The 25,054-nt window shown below is 40.8% G+C and overlaps 1 protein-coding gene across 1 annotated transcript; it reads left to right on the top strand.

Moving 5' to 3' along the window:
- The first annotated feature begins 1,369 nt into the window (after positions 1-1,369).
- Positions 1,370-25,054, top strand: LOC146690302 (MAGUK p55 subfamily member 4-like). The gene is made up of 20 exons (XM_085434910.1): positions 1,370-1,391; positions 2,342-2,463; positions 2,551-2,628; positions 3,438-3,521; positions 9,223-9,354; positions 12,931-13,012; positions 13,487-13,572; positions 13,886-13,957; positions 14,211-14,407; positions 14,713-14,771; positions 15,113-15,130; positions 15,927-15,968; positions 16,083-16,103; positions 21,103-21,141; positions 21,435-21,602; positions 22,143-22,223; positions 23,659-23,752; positions 23,932-24,040; positions 24,167-24,301; positions 24,478-25,054. The coding sequence occupies exons 1-20, from the start codon at positions 1,370-1,372 to the stop codon at positions 24,661-24,663; spliced, it is 1,827 nt and encodes a 608-aa protein (XP_085291036.1). The 3' UTR covers positions 24,664-25,054.

Here is a 25,054-nt window from a genome sequence, read left to right as displayed (position 1 = left end):
GCAAATAAGCTGAGTGCCTATTTGCTCACTGTACTTTTTATATGCCTTTTTGTGTTTGCTTAGTAGCACAGCATTTGAAATACCAAGAACTTGAGGGATGAGGGATGAAGGATTTACGCACATACAGAATAATCACAAAGAAATACTAATAAATGCTGCCATCCACTATGGGACCCTCCTGGCGATAATGTAGACACAATAAAATATTGCATATTTTATAGCATAGCAACAAAGTTCTCCCTGGTGTATATAGGTCTGGATTCAATTTATTTTTTAAATGATAATATTTATCTTACATGATTGATAAGCGACACCAACAGAAATAGTCTAAAAGAAGTTCCATGAAACTGTGTAACGAGTTTCACAGAACCCAAGGTTTCGTGACTAATGGAAGCTCTTCCCGGACAGTGTAAGTGGAAACGGAAGTTGAGCCGAGATAAGCAGCTGAAGAATAGCCGTAACCTGAAATTAGTCCACATTTAGTAACCTGCTGCTGTAACAGGAAGTTCTAAAGTAGGATAAGCTGCATTTAAAACATTCACTTCATTCATTGTTTCCCTCTCTGCTGTTCAAAGGAACATAATTTTTAAACATTGCTCTGCAATTTTGATCATTTGTTGTTCTTTTTTTAAAAATAAATTTTAACATTAACATTTTATTTGTAAAATATTCATTTTATGTATTTATTCAAAGTAACCCCTAATAACGACCAAAACTACACAATAAAAAAAAAAAAAAAAACAATCACAGCATGATTTAAGTTAGTTATTTGGACACCATTTGAGGTAGAATGTGTATTACAACATGGTATAAAGATACACCTATTTTCTACAGCCATAACATTTAATCATAATAGTAAGACTTTGCTATGATCTCTCAAAAGTTACAGACTCTTAACTTTGAAGTACAATTAACTTAAAAACTACTCATTTTATCCAGCTGCAGTCAAATTGTCCAGGGCATCAAGATCTGTTGTTGATCAATTTTGAATGAAAATCATGGTTATCAGCCATAACTTCCAAACTCTGAAGATTATATCCATACCAAGTAGTAATTTTGAGTGTTTTCATGCCTTGAAAACATGAAGATCAACCTGATATTCTGCCTAAGGTGAAATGCTTTTGGAATGAAAATGTAAATGTGTCATCTTTCTTTGTCTGTTGTAATAAAACAAGATGATAGTTACACACAACATGAATTGAATTATGTTTAATAATGACATGGGTACTAACTAAAGATTGTTAAATTATCTAGATTTGTTTTATTTTTAATATGTAAAAAATGAGGTTGTTACATAAATCTGTTTTTTATTTCTTTCTCCATATCTTTTCAGTGGAATAACCCTTTCATTCTCTTCTGAACAATTACCATGAAACAAGCAATGGAGGATGGTGAGAAGCACATACACGTATACAGACAAATTCAGTAGACTTGAATTCATGTGTCTCAGTCATGAGTAGGTGCTTACTTGAAAAGACTTATTATAAAAGAAGGGTCAGGGCTTCTCTATAATGTTAATCCTGTCTGGTTCTGTCGGCTTTTCACCTTCTGCTCAGGAGAAATGTGAAACCTCAAACATCTGCTGTGATATTAAAGACAATTATATTAAAGACATTCATTGGAATCTGTCAGTCACAGTGTAATTAATCATGCAGTACCCCAGTTTTAATGCCCCAATTCTAACTATTTCTGACAATACCAAGTGAAAGATAAAGAGACAGTTAAGCAAACACTGGAACAATACAGTAATCAAACCAAATTTGGACAATATGAGAGCACTTTTATTTTTCAATTACTAAAAAACTTTCTCCACTGCTATTATTGTACCAATGTGAAATAAAGTAATATGGAAATGTGGTTTTACTCTAAGCACTCGAACCACATTTTAATGTCAACATTTCAGACAATGCAAATTTGTTCCCCAAGCTAACCAACTTGAATTAGCTATGTATGGATCACTTCAGCATCTGTATTGGATAGCAGTATCTCCAGTTTGTTTAAGCAAATATTTTATTTGTACGATTATTTATCTTCTGTGCTGCCTTGACTACACTCTAAAGCCTCACTCTATCCGCCTTAGTGCAGCTGCCGTACCATACTGTGATATATGTCAGCAGGCTCTCAATGAAGTGGTAGAAGGTCAGCAGCTGGTTGGAGTCCAGTTTGCACTTCCTGAACTGCTGCATAGGCATAAGTGCCATATGATTGTGTGTGTAATTTGATGAATTAGTTGCAAGTGCTTTGAGCGCTCAGCTGTGTAGAAAGGTGGTGCATAACTACCAGTCCATTTACCAAGAATTCCCTGTGTCTTCCCTAATTCCCTATGTCATCATTTGTTCAGGTGTCAGTGTGGTACTATCCAGTGTGGTGAAGGATGTTGACCAAGCTGTTAGCAGGAACATTAATGGTGCTCAGCTTTTGCATGAACTACTGAGTGCACCGTGGCTTTGTGCCCTGCTGAAGGTACATGATTCAAAGGTCCTGAGTAAAAGACACACACCTACCATCTGTCTGCAAACTAAAAGTTATCATTTGGTGCTTTGTCTCCAGATTTATGAGTGCCTGTTAAAGTTCCAGAGACTGACACCAAGCCCCGTTTTGCCTTATGCTGCAGGACTCTCACATGAGGTGTGTATATATACAACACAACAAACAAGCAGCCATAGACGAAATATTTAGATCCCTAAATATCAGTCATTAGTGTTCTGTAAAATATCACCTTATCACAGCTGATTCAATTGGAATTTTAATTCTGCATCTTGCAAAAGGTAACAAAATTAAAACTAAGTAAGCCTGATAATGTAATCAATACAGAAACCAACCAGAACATGTCTGCTTTCTGTAAATAATACAAAGCACAACAGGAGACACCCTCTCTACATTTACATTTAGATTTAAACCTTTCCTTTTTGAAAAAGTTTTTAGAGGATGTGGATCAAGTGACCAGATGACTGTGATAAGTCATTTTAACCTCCTAGGACCTGGCGTCCACATATTAGGACATCACACTTTGGGTTATTTAGACCAAAATACTCAATTTTGCTCTACAAGGGCCTGATATCCACTTATGAGGACATTATGCTGCTACTGTTCTTACGAAATTTTAAATGGATATCCTCATATGTGGCTCTCATTTTTCTTAGAAACAAAAATAGGGTAAAACAAAAAACTGGTAATCCTTTGTTTTTACATTCATCGGGTCCCAATATGCCCAAATATCAAAGAGAAATTAAAATGCATGCTCTGGAAGAGTTCGGGTCGTAGGTGGTTAAAGTCATTAAAATTATGTCTGGATCTAAAGTTTCTTCTGGAAATATTTCCATAGAAATCAGTGTTTTTAGGTCTCTTGCTTTCCTTTTACATATGTCTGGTATTCTGTCTTTCCAGTATAATGTAATTTAACATCTGATTCAGGAATCTTCTTAATTTTTCATTAGGTCATAACTGCAATACTGACAGCTCAAAAGCCTTCAGCTCCAGCTAGAGAGTTGTGCAGCCTCCTGAGCTCACCTCATATCCAGGTACATACACACACACACATATATATATACATATATATATATATATATATTAGGGGTGCAATGATACACAAAATTCATGGTTTGGTTTGATACTTTGGTGTCACAGTTCGATATTTCTTGATACAAAAAAAAATGTTCATGCTTTTTTAATTTGTCATTTATTAAAATTATAAATATATATTTTAACTCAAAAGTACAGTTTTTAAATTTAATGCTGCTGAAACAACAAAGTAATAAAAAAAATAAATCTATCTGATCGAGAAATCACTCATCTTTGGAAAAGAGAGTTTATTACAGAGAAATGGCTCTTTCCAAAATAAAAGCGATTCTATACACTTCTTCTGGGGTATACTTTCAGCAGCATATTAAACATATCAGGTCCCCATAAGGAGAATCATGTGCTAACGGCTGTCTAAATGACTCGGGTAAAGTTTGTAGCATGCGTGCTTGTTGTTTTTGTCTGCTTCCACTTGTCTTTGCACTAGGATGATGTCGGTGTAAATGTGCAGTCATATTCATTGTGTTCCTACTAGTGCTGTCAGCGTTAATCTCGTTGAAATGACCTTAACGCCACAACACACCAAATCTCCGTTAACGAGCTACCGCGGATCGCCCCGTGCGTGGGGCTGGACAACCAACACATTAACGAGCTAACTGCGCTAACGCAGTAGTTCCCACCCATGTAATTGAGCATTGCGTGGCACATCCGACATACTATTTTACTTTTGTCCATGACGCGCTTACCTTCAGGGTCATACGTCACATGAAAACCAAAATAGTTCCAAACGCCAGATCTGAATGAGGGTGGGGAAGGTTAAATTTGCTATGTTGCAATGAGAGCTTAACTTGTGTCTCGCGAGCTTGCCCTGGGCTCAGTGAATCTGCGTTCGACTACTCCGCCTAGGCTGCACTGCTGAGTGCAGATCCACTGAGCGCTCAACACAGACAGCATCGTCAGAAGAAAAGTTGATAAAATAAATTAAAAATTTTGTATTGTTCGATACATATGCGTACCGAACCGAAAGCACTGTATCGAACGGTTCAATATCGATACGAGTATTGTTGCACCCCTAATATATATATATATATATACCAGCCAACTAACGGAGTTGCAGAAAGGTGCGACGAATAAGGTGCCTAAGAAATACAGCAAGCTGTCCATACCTGAGGCCTTGGAAACTGCCAAGCAAAGACTCACAGCCTTGGCCAGCCGCTTGAGGAGGTACACCAGAGAGATAGAAGGCAGGAGAATAAACCAGCTGTTCTCCACAGAACCAGCAAAGGTGTACTCTCAGTGGCAAGGGAACAATAAGAGAACAGCACCACCAAGGCTGGAGACGGAGCAATACTGGAAGAGCATATGGGAGAAGGATGCAACCCATAACGGCAATGCTCAGTGGCTAGAGGATTTGAGGGCAGACCACAGCGACCTCCCTGAACAGGGTCCAGTAACCATCACAGTGGCAGATATCCAAGAAAGGGTCTCCAGTATGAAGAGTTGGACAGCACCAGGGCCCGACATGGTTCACGCCTACTGGCTGAAGAAGCTAACTGCACTCCACGAGCGTCTGGCAGCACAAATGAACCAGCTGCTAGTTAACGAGAGACACCCGGAATGGCTAACTGAAGGCCGGACGGTCCTGATCCCCAAGGACCCCAAGAAGGGACCGGTCCCCTCCAACTACCGACCAATAACCTGCCTCAGTACTACATGGAAGCTCCTGTCAGGCATCATATCGGCTAAGATGAACAGGCACATGGGTCAATACATGAGCGGGACACAGAAAGGAATTGGCAAGAATACCAGAGGCGCAAAACACCAGCTACTGGTAGACAGAACAATCAGCCGAGACTGCAAGACCAGACTGACCAACCTGTGCACTGCCTGGATTGATTACAAGAAGGCCTATGACTCAATGCCCCACAGCTGGATACTGGAATGCCTAGAATTGTACAAGATCAATGGGACCCTAAGAGCCTTCATCAGGAACTCAATGGGGATGTGGCGTACAACACTAGAGGCCAACTCCAAGCCCATAGCACAAGTCACCATCAAGTGCGGGATCTACCAAGGAGATGCTCTGTCCCCACTGCTGTTCTGCATAGGCCTGAACCCCCTCAGTGAGATCATTAACAAGACTGGCTACGGATACCGACTACGGAACGGAGCAGTTGTCAGCCACCTCCTGTACATGGATGACATCAAGCTGTATGCCAAGAGTGAACGAGACATCGATTCACTGATCCACACCACCAGGCTATACAGCAATGACATTGGAATGTCGTTCGGACTGGAGAAGTGTAGTCGGATGGTAACAAAGAGAGGGAAGGTAGTCAGAACTGAGGGGATTGAACTACCAGAAGGCAACATTGCAGACATAGAGGACAGTTACAAGTACCTGGGGATCCCGCAGGCGAATGGGAACCATGAAGAGGCCGCTAGAAAAGCTGCAACCACCAAGTACCTGCAGAGGGTCAGGCAAGTCCTGAGGAGTCAGCTGAATGGTAATAACAAGATCCGGGCCATCAACACGTACGCCCTGCCCGTGATCAGGTACCCTGCTGGGGTAATAGGCTGGCCAAAGGAGGAGATAGAAGCCACTGACATAAAGACAAGAAAGCTCCTTACCATGCATGGAGGGTTTCACCCCAAGTCCAGCACCCTGAGGCTGTACGCTAAGCGGAAGGAAGGGGGCCGGGGACTGGTGAGTGTCAGCACCACAGTCCAGGATGAGACAACGAACATCCAAGAATACATTGGGAAGATGGCCCCAACTGACCGAGTGCTCAGTGAATACCTCAGGCAGCAGAAACCCAAGAAAGAGGAGGGAGACGAGGAACCATCATGGAAGGACAGAGCCCTGCACGGTATGTACCACCGGCAGATAGAGGAGGTGGCTGATATCCAGAAATCCTACCAGTGGCTGGACAAAGCTGGACTGAAAGACAGCACAGAGGCACTAATCATGGCAGCACAAGAACAAGCTCTGAGCACAAGATCCATAGAGGCTGGGGTCTATCACACCAGGCAAGACCCCAGGTGCAGGCTGTGTAAAGATGCCCCAGAGACAATCCAGCACATAACAGCAGGGTGCAAGATGCTAGCAGGCAAGGCATACATGGAACGCCATAACCAAGTGGCCGGCATAGTGTACAGGAACATCTGTGCGGAGTATAACCTGGAAGTCCCGAGGTCAAAATGGGAGATGCCCCCAAGGGTGGTGGAGAATGACCGAGCTAAGATCCTGTGGGACTTCCAGATACAGACGGACAAAATGGTGGTGGCTAACCAACCGGACATAGTGGTGGTAGACAAACAGAAGAAGACGGCCGTAGTGATCGATGTAGCGGTTCCGAATGACAGCAATATCAGGAAGAAGGAACACGAGAAGCTCGAGAAATACCAAGGGCTCAGAGAAGAGCTCGAGAGGATGTGGAGGGTGAAGGTAACGGTGGTCCCCGTGGTAATCGGAGCACTAGGTGCGGTGACTCCCAAGATAGGCGAGTGGCTCCAGCAGATCCCGGGAACAACATCGGAGATCTCTGTCCAGAAGAGCGCAGTCCTGGGAACAGCTAAGATACTGCGCAGGACCCTCAAGCTCCCAGGCCTCTGGTAGAGGCCTTATAGTCTGATTTGTCATAACTTCTCCGTTTTGTGGTAAGCTTTTCTTTGGCTGTCACTTCTTCACCCTGACCTGTCTTATTTGGCTCAGCAGAACTGAAATGCTTTTACACGCTCACTCACATAAGCTCAGCGATTCTCTGCGCGATCAACCTCTCACATGTTTAAGCTGCGGGAGATTTCACTTGTCATGTTTGCATAGTAAGCTAACGATTAATAAGACGATGTCAGAGGAATTGGTGCACAAATTATCATCACTCACAGATCAGTGCTGTCGCTCTCTATACACAGTTCGCACGATTGCAAAGTGAAAGCAAAAAAACAAGCGCAAATTCAAACGCAACTTCAATATGTCACATATTGACAGTGACTCACCGATGCCAATGACATAATTACCCAGCTACATTTCTGAAAGAATGCAAAAGCATTGACATATATTTTTCCTACAATAGCCCGACGGGCAGGGAAGAGATAGATTTTGGTAGCCCGACTGAAAAAATCGCTAGCTCCGGGACGTCGGGCTAGCGATATTGCAAGCCCTGTATCTGATTGAGGAATCACTCATCTTTGGAAAAGAGAGTTTATTACAGAGAAATGGCTCTTTCCAAAATAAAAGCTATACTATCCGCTTCTTCTGGGCTATATTCTCAGCAGCATAAGGAGAATCATGTGCTAACAGCTGTCTAAATGACTCGGCTAAAGTTAGTAGCATGCTTGTTGTTTTTGTCTTTGCACTAGGATGATGTCGGCGTAAATGTGCAGTCATATTCGTTGTGTTCCCACTAGTGCTTTCAGGTTAATCTCGTTGAAATGACCTTAACGCCACAACACGGCAAATCTCCGTTAACGAGCTACCGCCGATCGCTCCGTGCATGGGGCTAGACGGCAAACACGTTAACGAGCTAACTGCGCTAACACACTAGTTCACACCAATGTAATTGAGCATTGCATGGCACATCCAACATACTGTTTTACTTTAGTCCATGACTCGCTTACCTTCAGGGTCATACGTCACATGAAAACCAAAATAATTCCAAACGCCAGATCTGAATGAGGTTCAATTTGCCTGTTGCAAGTAGAGCTTAACTTCTGTCTCGCTAGCTTGCCCTGCTCTCTTCCTTCTGACGATGCTGTCTGTGTTGAGCGCTCAGTGGATCTGCGCTCGACAGTGCAGCCTAGGCGGAGTAGTCGAACACAGATTCACTGAGCGCTCAACACAGACAGCATCGTCAGAAGGAAAATTGATAAAATAAATTACAAATGTTGTATTGTTCGATACATATGCGTACCGAACCGAAAGCACTGTATCGAACGGTTCAATATCGATACGAATATCGTTGCACCCCTAATATATATATATATATAGATTCGTTTTATAGATTCATTTTAGAATCCATGTTCATCATGGCATGCCTTTCTTAACCTCTGGGGGGTCCTAGAAAAATGCATACACTATTGGGCTTAGAGCCACAAATCGACCACGCCATGAAAAGTGCCATAAAATATCTATATATTAATATTTTTTTCCACTTTAAATTAGCCAATCTTTTAGACCTACTTCTCCTTGAAATATTCATATCAAGTTTTAATTACATTTCGCGGATTTTAACCCTTTATATCCCGGTTTCGTCACATGGCCGCACTGTTTTTTTAGCCCCAAAAAACAAAGAAATCAAATATTTCCCAAAAGATACAATTCCAAGGCCCGGACTCCCGAGTACCACCAACATTCGGAAGATGGCCCATTATTTGGTTGTAATGACCGTGGAATGGGAAATAGCGTTTATAATGGGTTTCAATGGGGCACAAATCGACCACTAGGACCAATAGTGTAAGTTTATCTGTAGCTCAGCCACTGAAGCTAATTTAAGGGAGTCAGACTGGAATTTTGAAATATATGTAACCAGACTTTTTTTTTGGAAAAGTTGGCTATATTCCGTTCAACACAGTGCAAATGGCGTGTATACGAACAATGAAAAATGGCACAAATCGACCCAAGACCACCCAGAGGTTAACTTATAACTTATATTTGAAGTTTCTGGTTACCCATTACTGATTATCTATCTCTCTGTATATCAGGCTCTCTTGTCATCTCATGACAGTGTTGCACAGTCAGACTATGAGCCTGTCTTACCCCCTCTGCCTGATGAAATACCAGAGGATGAGGAGGCAATGAGGATTGTGTGTCTTGTAAAGAACAACCAGCCTCTGGTAAGACATAAGCATTTTCCTCATAAATGTAAACTTTTGCTCAGAAATACAGTTTCGTTCGTGTCAGCTATAGAAACCTATAAATATACATAAATGTGTTTTTGTCATTTTTTGTCCTTGTTTTTTGTTTTAGATAAGCTAAGGTAGCTTAGCTTTCTATTTACATGGCGTTATTAGTCTCAATATCTATGTCGTCCAAAACTCTCTGAAAGAAAAATGACAAAAAACATTGCTTATAAGCACAATCCAGAGAGTGATTACATTTTCAAACAAACCAAACAAATTAGTAATATATTCCTGTAAGATAGGGATGCAGAAATGATCACTTTTGTTAAACAGAATCTATGAAGTCAACAAGATGGCTTGTTGACTTCATAGATTCGATGACAAATCTGAAGGTAGCCTTGCAAGGTGCCCTCAGATTAGTCATAAAGTAGTTAAGTCTTAAATTGCTTAAATATAAATTACATTATGTTAACTTTAAAATGTTCTAATAAACCCTAAAAACTCAAAGTTTCTCATCTTTCATTCATTAAGAGTGGAGAAGAGTGTAGAAGGAGTGTAGGAGAAATTCACAGCCGCTGGAGCAGCCTGCACCGCTTTACATTGGAACGCCTCATCCCTGCAAGAAGAGCTCAGTCAGGGGAGGAGCTCAGAGTGCCCGAAAGTGAAGCAAAGCTTACCCTTGTTCATAAAGACGGCAGGTCCCACCCCTTTCTCCCTCGCTATGAATCCACAGGAAGTTGCTATTTGTGTTCACCAACTGTAAAACTTGGGAACAAAGGACTCAATCAGTCAGCTCCCTCTGTTTTGAACCCTGCTACCTGCACTGGTAAGAGGAGGAAGAACAGATGATGACAGTCCATACAATCACCAATCATCTGACCATTTTCATTTGATCATTCTTTGTCTGTATTTAAGCCATCAAATATAAAAAACAATGGCAACATATCATAGAAACGCAGGCCATCCATCAGTACCTTCACTAATCATAATCGAGGATTCATTCTTTCTTGTATCTAATCATTCTAGTATTTGGTACTTTCTGGGCAAATATTTTCATATGTCTAGCAATGGCAATGAAAGGCAACAACCACTTCATCTATCTTGGTGTCATTCCTCAGTGCAACTAAGTGTTCATTTCTTCATGAACCTGCCATCATCTGGCAGTCTATAAGTCTTTTGGGCTTTCCTGCCATTACATTTCTTTTCAGACATAGTTTGCTAATGTCTTTCTGTTCTCTTGAACTGCAAATTTATTTGGTGGTTCATTTTCAGAGGAACTCAAACCCAATGGGAAAGATGGTGCTTCAACCAGAGAGAGCAGTGATGACTACGCATACCCACCTCCTCCAATCCCAGCTTACAGTTTTAGCCTTCCCAACTCTCCTGTGTTGTACAAAAAAAATTCTACAGGAGGACAGTCAAAAAATATCCCCACACCTGGAAGGACCTCCTCTTGTCGTGGCATGAACCCTCTTAGATCTCGCACTGCTCCTTCTAGTCCTGCAGCTAGAAGGAGTACTCAGGAACAAGGGGTGAGCACTATCTCCAGAAGAGATGGTTGTCAAACCACTCAAACCAGACCTCATAACACACATCAGGAAGAGTCTTTAAATCATCCATTAATGTTCCACTACGCTACAGCTCCTCGTCACAATGAATGCCAGAACATATCAAAACGTAAACAAAATGCGCAGCAGCAGCAATCAAGACACCATAATCAGCCTGCTGAACTCAAGAAACAGTGCAGTGTGGAAGAGCTTAGGTCCACTGTTCAGATGGTGGCCAGCAGTATTGAACACAATAGTCAGGATGTACGCCAACTTGGTGAGAGGATGGTGGCAGCATCAGAGATGATCACAGACAGCGTGGAAGAGAACGCCCAGGCACTTAACCTGCTTGCCGAGGTGGTGGACAAGCTTCAGGGGCTAATCGTAACCAAAAAACACCTCGAGTCATCTCCTTCACAGACAAAGACACAACAATATCCACCCTCACCTCCTCCAAGGGTCTCCTCATTATCTCCAAAACTTGTCCGCAAATCTCCAATACCATACCCAGGCCCACTCTCACCATCTTCTTCCACTACTTTCTCCTCTTCTTCATCCACAAGTTCTTGTGCAGATGACTTTACAACATCTAGGAGTCCAACACAAATTAATGGTGGATCCAAAAGGATGGTGGCAGCTCCTCAGAGGGCAGGTAGGGGTGGTAATAATGGACAAGTGAGGTTCAACACTGGAACCATTTCAAGAGCTCCTCTGGAGGACCAACAAGACTGTAAGAGTACAGGCTGCTTAAAAACAAAGAAGAAGAAGAAGAAAGAGTAACTAGACTAAAAACAAACCTTTTCATCTCTTTCCAGCATTTGTACTGGAAAAGCTGTGACAGTGACAAAAATACCTAATGTTTTAGTCTAAAAAGAAATATCAGCTACAACAACATATGGACTTTTTTTTTTTAATTTGAAGACTTTTTCGATTTTTCAAACAATCACTCAAAGGAACAAAAGCAAACAATATAAAGGTACAAAGCAATTTCTTTCTGTCTTATTTTCGTCATCTAGTCCAACTATTCTTAAAAAGTATGACAGCTTTCTTTTTTTTTCATCAGCTCTGATTTATTATTTTGGGTTCTTGACTATGATGGTCTGAATATATACATTGAGCAAAAAAGGAGGAAAGTGTTTAGGGTTAAATTTATTTTTAATAATATTTGTTATGGATTATTTTGTACATGTCGAACTGCATTCATCTTGACTTATTGTTTGTATATTTACGTGGTATCTATTGCACATCAAATACAGCAATAAAACCCTGTGGAAACACCTAAGAAGTTTTACATTATTCCACATATAGAAACATCAAAATTAATTTTCATGAGCACTGTTTTAGCGCCTGGTTGGAGCTTATGTAATTGGTATTTTTTTAAATAATTTAGCATTTTCATTTCCCAAAACTATGGTAGCAAATTTGCAGGACTACTAAAGTTATCCTTAATTTTCATGAGCCCTTGCTACCAGTTTGCTTCTAGCAATGGCCTGTAGTGGACATGGTATTGTGTTGATAGTGTTTACCTTTAGAGTCCCCATGATATTTTGATGTAATGCAAAATGAGTTAATATCAAATGCCCAAGCATTAAAATATAAAGAAAAAAACCCTTTAGTTATCTATTTAACTTTGATCTACCACCAGCACTAAACTGTGTGGCTTTGAGTTGAATGTATGTTCAGCTGCTGGGTGTATTATGTTAGTGTGTATATTGATATTCCTCACAAAATGGCACAAAAATGGAAGGCCTTATAAAAAAAATAATAATAATAACTGGCGTACAAGAAGAGCTTTTACTTAATTTGCTGATTTTTTAATGAGGATCTCATGAAGAGAAAATGTGTTTAAACAAAGTATTTATTATTTACTTTTAAAATCGTGTACTTTTAAAAATTAATTTAGTCAAAATTTTCCATTTGCTAATCTTAGAAAACATTTTGCCTTTGCCTTAAGATCTCTTGTCACTATTTTTGCTTGCTTTTTACTTTGTTGTTAAATTTTGAACAACTCTCTATCTGTTAGGGTGCAACTATAAGAAAGGATGAGGCGACGGGAGATATCTCTATTGCCCGGGTGATTCATGGAGGATTGGCTGACCGCAGTGGTATACAAGTATTTTAAGTGTGTGTGTGTGTGTGTGTGTGTGTGTGTGTGTGTGTGTGTGTGTGTGTGTGTGTGTGTGTGTGTGTGTGTGTGTGTTACATGTTTAGACAGCTTTGTGAGGACAGAAAATTGACATGCCACTATACTTATACAGTCGCTTATAACAAAATGTCCGTCCGAGTTTGAAGGTGAATGTGGTTTTAGTGTCAGGGTTACAATTAGGTTATGGTTAGGTTTAGGCTGAGGGTTAAAGAAAGCAGTATGTCAATGAGATGTCCTCACTAAGATATGAAAATGTGTGCGTGTGTGTGTGTGTGTGTGTGTGTGTGTGTGTGTGTGTGTGTGTGTGTGTGTGTGTGTGTGTGTGTGTGTGTGTGTTGCATGTGCATTTTTGCTTATGTCTGTGTGTGAGAGATGAAAACATCACGCCTAGCAATAATATGTCTTAATAAATATGGGTTTTTGCCTGTATCAGGACTTCTACATCCTGGAGACCTATTAGTGGAGGTAAATGGAAACCCAGTGGTGGGCCTGGAACCAGAACAGGTCATCCATATACTGGTATGCTATCAGCATCTGCTAAAAATAAGAAAAACATTATTTAAAAGAAAATACTATTATCAATGCTATTGTATACATTTTAGAAATATTAAAGGCAGTTTTTACCACCTCATTCAAAAGCCATTTAAAGTAAAAAAAAAAAAAAGAAAAGAAAAGAAAAAAAAAGAAAACGAAAATGTTAAACACAAGCTTTATAGTATTAATAATATGTATAAATGATAGTATGACAACATGCTTGGTGAAAGCGTGTACATTTGATTATTAAAAATAATTCTCACCATGTATACTTCTTGTGTATGACTTTCCCTGTCAGGCCAATTCCCAAGGCACTATCCTGTTTAAAATCATTCCAAATCCATCTCAGGCCATCCTCAGCCAGACACCAGTAAGAAACACACACTTTATCACTTTACCTCCAGTATCACTTTATTAAAAGCACATTTTGTTGACATTAAACTTACTTATGAGCAGGAAAATCCCTGTATAATTACTGACATGATTCACTGATTGTTATTTTCCAGGCTGGTGTTCCAGGTTTAAAAACATGATTTCCCTCAGTACATCTGTGAATGTTTCACTTTTTGATTAATTTATTTTTTAATCTGCAATAAAACAAAGTTTATCTGTCTGTCTTCCAGGTATGTATGAGGGCAATGGTAGACTACTGCCCTCTGCAGGATTTTTCCATCCCATGTCCAGATGCAGGAATGGCATTCAGCAGAGGAGACCTTCTTCAGGTGGTTGACCAGTCAGATGGACAGTGGTGGCAAGCCAGGAAACTGCCATGTGCTACATCCTGCGCTGGTCTGATTCCCTCGGCCAGCATGCTGAAGAGGTGAGACGCACTCACATACTGTGAAGATGTGACGAACTTACAGGCCGCAGCCAGAGGAAGCGGTTAGTTTATAGATCTGACATTATGAGAGTAAGAAAACATTTATAACATAATTCTAAGTAACTTTAAAGGGCTACATCACTTTTATTCTGCACATTTAACTGATGGCAAAGCCTTAACACTGTTAGGTAAAGTTAGCTTATAATAATGTCAGAAAGAATATATCTTTGCAGTTTGGCTCCATGATTTTAGCTTAAGACTCTAATACATTGGTTGCATTTAACAATTTATTTCTCTTTCTACAGTAAACAGAGGGAACAATGGTGGTGTCAGCCTTTACAGGTTCATACCTGCATCAGACCACGTGAGGAATCATGGTTGTTATTATTAAACATGTGCTTATTTAATGGTTTATATATTATATGTACATTTATTGCAGAGTTGTTTGTAACTTGGATATTTCTCAGTAATGCCTAAAGTTTTACAAACCAGTGTGATTACATGAAGCACTTTTAATGTATTTTTTAGTCTTTAAAATATTTGAAAGATAAGTCAGTCACTACAAAAATAATTTGTTATTTTAAGTCGGTGTGTGCATAAAAGTTTTTTTTTCTCACCTGTGTGTAAATCTCTACCTGCTGTGACATAAAATGAGCAATGCTTTTAACGGCTGTTTATTTTTTCTGTTAACCCTGCTGCCCTTAGTGACCCTGACTGCTAACGGTGGGTGTGACATGTGAAACATCATCCATAATAGTCATTTAATGTCGTAGTTTAGTTCATTTTATTTTTCTGAGTGTGCTTGTTTGTTAGCTTGTTTTGATGACACCTTTTTTTATTATTATTATTCAGCACTAATTACTGTTATCTGCACTAACCTGTCAGTCAATTCCTAACACAGAGAGGTGTCGCTTAGGCTAATAACAAACCACCAATAACAAAAACAAGAAACCACAGAAGACTTTTTTTTAAATCATTGAATAAAACTATAATAATTGAGGTCTCTGAGACTATTAACAGAAACAATAATCTATACTACTGGTATACAATATCTCCCAAACATCACTTGTTCGTCATGTTAGGGAATATCTTGTAGTCAAAACCAGCTATCCATGCATGCATACTTATCCAGAGTCAATCACAGCTTTCATAGGATGAGAATTCTATGAGAAATCTATCCACAGGTCACCAATCTACCAAAGAGAGAAATACAACCATTCGCACACATGAATCACCAATTGAACTACAGTGTTAATTAAGCTGCTTCTGCAGCTGCTTATTTCATCTTCTGAGAGATCTCAAAGGTAGAAACAAGAGCTAAGATCATGCCAGGCTGCTCCTTTCACAGTAACTGAAGTGTGTTATGTTGTGTTACAGTCTGTCACATTAACACTTTCAACCAAACATAGTTTTTTGTGCCTTTCAGCCATACAGTATGTTGTCTTTGTTGGTGTATTTAAACCCAGCTACATGTATGTGAAAATAAGCTTTAACTAACTTTTCTGTTATTTTGTTCCAGAGGAAAATCCTGCAAATTCTGATGAGAAACATGCAATAACAGGTGAACATAATAAATACATATTCATATATATTTTAAATATTTAGTTTTTATATACGAAAGCTATGCATTATTCAACAACCCATTGAATGTCACTATTTTTTTTTTTTTTTTCAGATCTGGAGGAAATAAATTTTGGTAGGTAAGTCTGTCCAGTGATGAATGTGTAAAAAGTGCAACCTTTTGATTGCATGACACTCATTGCTGTTCCTTTCTATTTCTTAGTGGGGGTTTTTCTCATATTTATGTCTATTGAGTTTCTCATCAATACTTTAGAGTGACAGACAACCAAACAACAAATTCTTTACACATGAAGTTGAAAAGATAAATTATTTAAAACAAACAAACAAAAAAATATATGTATAATATAAAAAAAAAAATCCCCACTCGCCCCTGTGGGCAGTCAATCCTTCAAGCTCAGGTCCTCTACCAGAGGCCTGGGAGCTTGAGGGTCCTGCGCAGTATCTTAGCTGTTCCCAGGACTGCGCTCTTCTGGACAGAGATCTCCGATGTTGTTCCCGGGATCTGCTGGAGCCACTCGCCTAGCTTGGGAGTCACCGCACCTAGTGCTCCGATTACCACGGGGACCACCGTCACCTTCACCCTCCACATCTTCTTGAGCTCTTCTCTGAGCCCTTGGTATTTCTCGAGCTTCTCGTGTTCCTTCTTCCTGATGTTGCTGTCATTCGGAACCGCTACATCGATCACTATGGCCGTCTTCTCATGTTTGTCTACCACCACTATGTCTGTATCTGGAAGTCCCACAGGATCTTAGCTTGGTCATTCTCCATCACCCTTGGGGGCATCTCCCATTTTGACCTCGGGACTTCCAGGTTATACTCGGCACAGATGTTCCTGTACACTATGCCGGCCACTTGGTTATGGCGTTCCATGTATGCCTTGCCTGCTAGCATCTTACACCCTGCTGTTATGTGCTGGATTGTCTCTGGAGCATCTTTACACAGCCTGCACCTGGGGTCTTGCCTGGTGTGATAGACCCCAGCCTCAATGGATCTTGCGCTTAGTGCTTGTTCCTGTGCTGCCATGATTAGTGCCTCTGTGCTGTCTTTCAGTCCAGCTTTGTCCAGCCACTGGTAGGATTTCTGGATATCAGCCACCTTCTCTACCTGCCGGTGGTACATACCGTGCAGGGGCCTGTCATTCCATGATGGTTCCTCGCCTTCCTCCACTTTCTTGGGTTTCTGCTGCCTGAGGTATTCATTGAGCACTCGGTCAGTTGGGGCCATCTTCGTGATGTATTCGTGGATGTTCCTTGTCTCATCCTGGACTGTGGTGCTGACACTCACCAGTCCCCGGCCCCCTTCCTTCCGCTTAGCGTACAGCCTCAGGGTGCTGGACTTGGGGTGAAACCCTCCATGCATGGTAAGGAGCTTTCTTGTCTTGATGTTAGTGGCTTCTATCTCCACCTTTGGCCAACTTATTATGCCAGCAGGGTACCTGATCACGGGCAGGGCGTAGGTGTTGATAGCCCGGATCTTGTTCTTACCATTCAGCTGATTCCTCAGGACTTGCCTGACCCTCTGCATGTACTTGGTGGTTGCAGCTTTCCTAGCGGCCTCTTCATGGTTCCCATTCACCTGTGGGATCCCCAGGTACTTGTAACTGTCCTCTATGTCGGCAATGTTGCCTTCTGGTAGTTTGATCCCCTCCATTCTGACTACCTTCCCTCTCTTTGTTACCATCCGACTACACTTCTCCAGCCGAACGACATTCCGATGTCATTGCTGTATATCCTGGTGGTGTGGATCAGTGAATCAATGTCTCGTTCACTCTTGGCATACAGCTTGATGTCATCCATGTACAGGAGGTGGCTGACAACTGCTCCATTCCGTAGTCGGTATCCATAGCCAGTCTTGTCATTTATCTCTCTGAGGGGGTTCAGGCCTATGCAGAACAGCAGTGGGGACAGAGCATCTCTTTGGTAGATCCCGCACTTGATGGTGACTTGTGCTATGGGCTTGAGGTTGGCCTCCAGTGTTGTCCGCCACATCCCCATTGAGTTCCTGATGAAGGCTCTCAGGGTCCGGTTAATCTTATATAGTTCTAGGCCTTCCAGGATCCAGGTGTGGGGCATTGAGTCATAGGCCTTCTTGTAATCAATCCAGGCAGGACAGGTTGGTCAGTCTGGTCCTGCAGTCTCAGCTGACTGCTTGGTCTGCCAGTAGCTGTTGTTTTGTGCCTCTGGTATTCTTGTCCATCCCTTTCTGTGCCCCGCTTATGTGTTGACCCATGTGCCTGTTCATCTTAGCCACTATGATGCCTGACAGGAGCTTCCACATGGTGCTGAGGCAGGTTATTGGTCGGTAGTTGGAGGGGACCGGTGCCTTCTGGGGGTCCTTGAGGATCAGGACTGTCCAGCCTTCAGTTAGCCATTCCGGGTGTCTCTCGTCAACTAGCAGCTGGTTCATTTGTGCTGCCAGGCGCTTGTGGAGTGCAGTCAGCTTCTTCAGCCAGTAGGCGTGAACCATGTCAGGGCCTGGTGCTGTCCAACTCTTAATACTGGAGACCCTTTCTTGGATATCTGCCACTGTGATGGTTACTGGACCCTGTTCGGGGAGGTCGCTGTGGTCTGCCTTCAGATCCACTAGCCACTGAGCATTGCCGTTATGGGTTGCGTCCTTCTTCTATATGCTCTTCCAGTATTGCTCCATCTCCAGACTTGGTGGTGCTGTTCTCTTATTGTTCCCTTGCCACTGAGAGTACACCTTTGCTGGTTCTGTGGAGAAGAGAGATGGACCGATCCGATAGTATCGGTATCAGTCCGATACTGACCTAAATTACTGGATCGGATATCGGAGAGAAATAAAAAATGTAATCCGATCCATTAAATATCAGAAAAGCACCTCACAAAACTTGCAACACGGCGTAACTCGACTCATAACCGTAGCATGTCGGAGCAGAGTGTTCACGTGATAGAGCGGCTATGTGTATTTGTAGCCTCGCTACAAAACCAGAATTTCATCTCCGATGAAGTGATCCCAGAGAGAAGTAAAGCAAGTGTGTAAGTTCGTCTCTGAATGTTTGTAAAGCATTCCAGTGTTAAGCTTAACAACTGATATATGGAGCGACTGCCTTTTAATGAATAATTATCTGAATCTTACACCCAAAGTTGTAATCTTGTGTAAAATATATAGAAGTCCATTACTGTATATAGTAACTATTAAGTCTAATATACCCTAATAAGCTATACTACCTTTTCCTTTGGGAAGATACCATTTGTGCAGTCTGCAATTCTGTAGAAGAAAGATGTTGAATCTATTTAATTATTCTTGAAAAATAATTGATTTCTGTGCATTTTTTTTCTAACCTGCATCAAATTAAAGTTGATTACGTCGATTAAGCATCATGAGATGGAGGGTGGGGGGTGGTTCCCTATTTTTTTTGCTGGGAGTTTGCAACCCTATTAGTTAGGTTGCTTAATATTTCTGCTAAGTACTCTTTAAAATACCAGAATAGGGAGGATGGAGTAGGTTTAAGTTTATTAGATTGATCAGTATTGCTGAACTATGAAATATTTTGTTGTATTTTTTACATACAGGTATAACAGAATAGCTTTAGTGTTGTTGTTTATTTAAACTTGAGTATGAACTTATACAAAATGCAGCAAGATATTAAAAAAACAGTTTTATTGATTAAAAAACACTATATCAGATTCATATCGGTATCGGCAGATATCAAAATTTATGATATCGGTATCGGACATAAAAAAGTGGTATCGTGTCATCTCTAGTGGAGAACAGCTGGTTTATTCTCCTGCCTTCTATCTCTCTGGTGTACCTCCTCAAGTGGCTGGCCAAGGCTGTGAGTCTTTGCTTGGCAGTTTCCAAGGCCTCCGGTATGGACAGTTTCCTGTTCTTCTTAGGCACCTTCCTCATTGCGCCTTTCTGCATCTCCGATAGTTGGCTAACCTCCCTCCGTGCTACTTTGATCTTAGCCTCTAGCCTCCTTCTCCATGGAGGGTACTGCCTTGTGGCTGTTCAACTTGTAGCCAAGCATCTCGCTGATCACTGCTGCCATATTGTAGATCAGCTTGTTAGTGTCGGTAATCATGGCTGTAGGTATCGTCCGTAGTGCTGCATTAACATCATCTAGCAGACCTTCTGAGGGTACTTCACGTAATCTTGGTAACCGGCTATGGGGGGTCCAGGTTTCAAGCTTGGCCATGATCCTATCTTTCAGGTCAGTTCATCTCGCACTCAACGATCCTTCTCCTATCGCACTTGGGGCATGGTACCCAATCTCGAGTGGCCCCCTGACCTGGCGTCCTGGTTCCCCCTTGCCGTAGCATTTATGTTGTACCTCATCAATCTCTAGCTGTGAGAGCAGTCCCTTCTTTCGAATGTTGGAACACTGAGCTACAAGTTGTTTCGCCGTCATTGTGGATGTTGGGTATCGAAGAATCCATAGGTCCCTCATCCTATTCATCTAACCCCTTCCGCCAGGGTTACTTGCGTAGTAGCATTCCAACAACGCCTTGTTTTTGTCTCTTGCCCACCGATGCCTTCTTGTTCCAGTAGCCCACTTCTCGTCAGGGTGGCCTGGTTCCTCAACACCTGACGCGGACCTTGTTGAACTTGTACTACTGGAACTTATTGAGGACGCGGCCAGGAATCCCGTCCGGACCAGTAGCTTTGCGTGCGTTCACCCTCCTGAAGCACTTCTGCACATCCTCCTCAGACATAGTGTTCGCACGAACATCTCCAGGGTTTTTGATTTGGGAAGGATTTAACTGTTCTGGATGGGACGACATCTTCCACGCATTTTCTGATGAATCCGCAGACTGAATCTGTGTACTCATCAATATCATTAGCAGCCACGTGAAACATTTCCCAGTCCGCATGATCAAAACAGTCCCACAGCGTAGACTCTTTTTGTATATGTACTTGTTTATTCCGAGTCATAATTCGATAAAATTATTTTAATGAAAATTTTAAATGGCGGTAATTTAGGTGCATTTTTAATATGACCATGAAAATTAAGGTCAGGCTTACAAACAAAAAATAAAATGTAGTAAATACATATAAAAATAAATGCTTACTTGTTTCTGTACTTAATAAAAAGAAGAAATGTACTGCCTGGTGATAAATCTAGGAGTTTGAATGTTTCTTTCCTTCAGATGAAGCTGAATCTGATGTTACTGATGGAATCTACCTGGGTAAGACATATATGCTATTCAGATAATTAGGTAGTATTTAAGTAGTCATTAAGTGGGTAGCACTGATAATAAAATCTATACTGAAGGATGGATTTAATAAGACAAGTTATTATTTAATAATAAATTCCTACAATCTAATGAAATCATATCTATAGAAAATATATATTATCAATAATAAATCATTTTACTGCTGTCTCTAAACTTTGGTAACGTTCACCTTATAAGGAGAAGTGTGTGTGAGAAGTGTGTCAAGTTTATTAAGTGAAACTAAAAGTGCTCTTTAACCTCACCAGCTGGTTTCCGTCGAAGTTTCCGTGTCTGGAAGAGGACTTCCTACAGGAAGCGACGACAGTCGTGCACCACCTGCTCCCCCAACACCAATGCTTTGTCCACCCCCTATGAGGAAGTGGTTTTGTACCAGCGCCCTCCTCAGGAGAACCACCGCCTCATCATCCTCGTTGGTGAGATGAATAACTGCATTAATAACACATGAATGCTTCCATGAGAAATCAATCACTGCCTCCCAGCTGACCCTGAAATTATGGAATGTCGGTAAAGTGTTTCAAATAGACCTCCCACCTCATGTCAAAAGACAACTGCAGCACAAAATTGCTGAACAGAATAAAGATTAACAAAATCTGAGATTATCAATTGATCTTGAGACCCTCTGTAATAGAAGCCTCTCTGTATGCTTAGATTTTTCACTGGTTTCTTGAATACTGAATTGCTGGCATAACTACAGTAGTCCTTTGAATTAAGTACTTATCTAATTATAATACATACAATAAATAATGCTTTACTTTATGTACTGTTCAACACACTGGTCTCATCCTTGTATCAGGAGAATGTTTGAAATCGTTTCACTTCTACTGTAACAGCACCTGCTGTTTTCTCCTTGTTTGAAAAAGTTTATTCTCCAGCATTCTTGTCCGTCTCTGTATGTATATCTTTGGAAGTCTGAAGGAGATTCCTACCAGTTCATTATTTGTTCTTCTGCACAGGTGCTTCAGGAGTTGGAGTAAATGAACTTAGGAAGAGACTCATCAAACTGAATCCTTCGACATTCCAGGGACCAGTGCCTCGTATGTGCCTTTTACTTAACACGTGTGAGGTTTTCCTAATGAAATCAAATGAACCTGTTCTTCTCATTTTAAATGACAATAAAAAGAGGGCTCTACATTTAAAAAAAAAGAAATATATGTTTTTGTTTTGTTTGTTTTTAAACATCTGGAATATTATCATGGACTGTGTGTGAGGATGGTTGTGAGATTTGAAGTCACCTGTTGGTTTGCAGTTGAGCCCAGTTTGGTATAATTACTTATGAGAAGTGTCTTGTGACTTCCAGATAAGAAGCATGACTTACTGGCTTTGACACTCTTGAAAAAAAAATATTTAGCTCAATAGCGGAGGAGGTAGTAAAGTCATGAAAGTGATTTTACCTGCTTTACATAATTATTAGGGGTGCAACGATACACAAAATTCACGGTTCGGTATTTTTTCGATACAAAAAAATGTTCATGCTTTTTTAATTTGTCATTTATTAAAATTATAAATATATATTTTAACTCAAATGTACAGTTTTTAAATTTAATGTTACTGGAACAACAAAGGGATAAAATAATAAATCTATCTGATCGAGAAATCACTCATCTTTGGAAAAGAGAGTTTATTACAGAGGAATGGCTCTTTCCAAAATAAAAGCTATACTATACGCTTCTTCTGGGCTATATTCTCAGCAGCATATTAAACATATCAGGTCCCCATAAGGAGAATCATGTGCTAACTTCTGTCTAAATGACTCGGGTAAAGTTTGTAGCATGCGTGCTTGTTGTTTTTGTCTGCTTCCACTTGTCTTTGCACTAGGATGATGTCGGAGTAAATGTGCAGTCATATTCATTGTGTTCCCACTAGTGCTGTCAGCGTTAATCTGAAATGACGTTAACGTCACAACACGCCAAATCTCCGTTAACGAGCTACCGCGGATCGCCCCGTGCGTGGGGCTGGACGGCGTCAACACGTTAACAAGCAAACTGCACTAACGCAGTGGTTCCCACCCATGTAATTGAGCATTGCGTGGCACATCCGACATACTGTTTTACTTTTGTCCATGACGCGCTTACCTTCAGGGTCATACGTCACATGAAGACCAAAATAGTTCCAAACGCCAGATATGAATGAGGGTGGGGGAGGTTAAATTTGCCATGTTGCAACGAGCTTAACTTCTGTCTTGCTAGCTTGTGCAGCGCTCAGTGGATCTGCGCTCGACAGTGCAACCTAGGCGGAGTAGTCTAACGCAGATCCACTGAGCTCTCAACACAGACAGCATCGTCAGAAGAAAAGTTGATAAAATAAATTAAATAATTTTGTATTGTTCGATACATATGCGTACCGAACTGAAAGCACTGTATCGAACGGTTCAATATCGATACGAGTATCGTTGCACCCCTAATATTTATACTGCTGTTTTCACTGTGACTAATTATTAATATAAACGTTCTGATTGGTCTGTTCTTCTAGACACCACTCGCTCAATCAGAGCAGGGGAGCAGAACGGTAGAGAGTACCACTTTGTTACCAAAGAACTGTTTGAGTACATGGTCTGCAACCACAGGCAAGATTTTATTCCTTTACTATAAATTTTGCTAATGTTCTTGGTGTTGATTGTCATGATTTTTGGGGCTTTTTGTTCAAATTTTAGGGAATTATATAAGTTTATTATTTATTTAACTATAATTGTATGCTGTTTTTGCACGTGTGGATGTATGAATGTGTGTGTGTACATGTGTTCAGATTTTTGGAATATGGGGAGAGTAAAGGTCAGCTGTATGGAATTAGCACTGATGCCATTGATGAGGTGCTAAAACGAGGGCGGATGTGTATCATTGACGCCGAGCCCCATGTGAGTCTCATGTAACACAGATTCACTTATTTCATGTATTCTGAACAGTCTCTAAGTTTTCTGTGAAGCTTTTTGTTTGCATATGATTGAAAAAGCTTTGGTGTTAATATAGTATTTTATTTCCAGAGCATCCAGCTGTTGCGAACAAAGAAATTTAAACCCTATGTAATTTTCATCAAACCACCCAGCCCAGACAGACTCAGGGAAACTCGCAGAGATGCTCGAATCATCACCAATTATGCCATCAACAGAGTTTTCTCAGTAAGAGCATAAAAAAAAAAATTATATGTGTGTGTGAGTGAGTGAGAGAGAGAGAGAGAGAGAGAGAGAGAGAGAGAGAGAGAGAGAGAGAGAGAGAGAGAGCAGCTGCTTATGAAAAAGAAAAGCAAAAGCATGAATGTTATTTAAAACTGACAATAATAATAATGTCGTTTTAGGAGGAAGACTTTGCAGAGCTTGAAGAGACATCAAAGCCGATTGAAGCAAAGTACAAGCAGTTTTTTGACAGTGTCCTGGTGAACGATGACCTACAGGACGCTTGCATAGAGCTCTGTTCCATCATTCAGCAGGCACAGGATGAACCACAGTGGATACCTGTAAGCTGGGGAAGAGCAGAGGATTAGCACAGGGGAAGAATAAAATACTAAAGAGATACAAAATGACAACGTGAAAGTGAAATAAGAAGAAACAGGCAGAAATAAGTATTTAAAGACACGGTGAAATCCTCAGAGCAGAACATAAGGATAATACATTTATAAGGGATGAACAGATAATCAGTCATATGATTATGATGTGACACTATCCATGATGTCATATCTTTGCAATTTGGGAACAAAACACTTTATTTGTATCCAGTGGTTGGTAACCCTAGCAACAGTTTGTTGTTTCATGTTACATGCTGTTACATGGTGTTGAACACTACACTTTAATTATATTTCATATAATCACTCCCACTTTTGATGCTGTTTTTTTCAGTGACAGCTGTTCAATGTATTTACTTTCAGTCTTTCAGTC

Source organism: Copadichromis virginalis, linkage group LG16 (genome assembly GCF_057382275.1).
Source record: "Copadichromis virginalis isolate Kocher_CV1m ecotype Utaka linkage group LG16, C_Virginalis_male_GT1.1, whole genome shotgun sequence".
In the NCBI taxonomy this organism is placed as follows: Eukaryota; Metazoa; Chordata; class Actinopteri; order Cichliformes; family Cichlidae; genus Copadichromis; species Copadichromis virginalis.
The sequence above is the reverse complement of the archived record's forward strand: the minus strand, read 5'-3'. Positions and strand labels throughout refer to the sequence as shown.

Excerpts from the sequence above, each read along its gene's own strand:
- LOC146690302 (XM_085434910.1), top strand. The coding sequence starts at position 1,370 with ATGAAACAAGCAATGGAGGATG. Across the intron at positions 9,355-12,930 it reads TAAAGAACAACCAGCCTCTG|GGTGCAACTATAAGAAAGGA; the intron begins GTAAGACATAAG and ends TCTATCTGTTAG. Across the intron at positions 22,224-23,658 it reads ATTCCAGGGACCAGTGCCTC|ACACCACTCGCTCAATCAGA; the intron begins GTATGTGCCTTT and ends CTGTTCTTCTAG.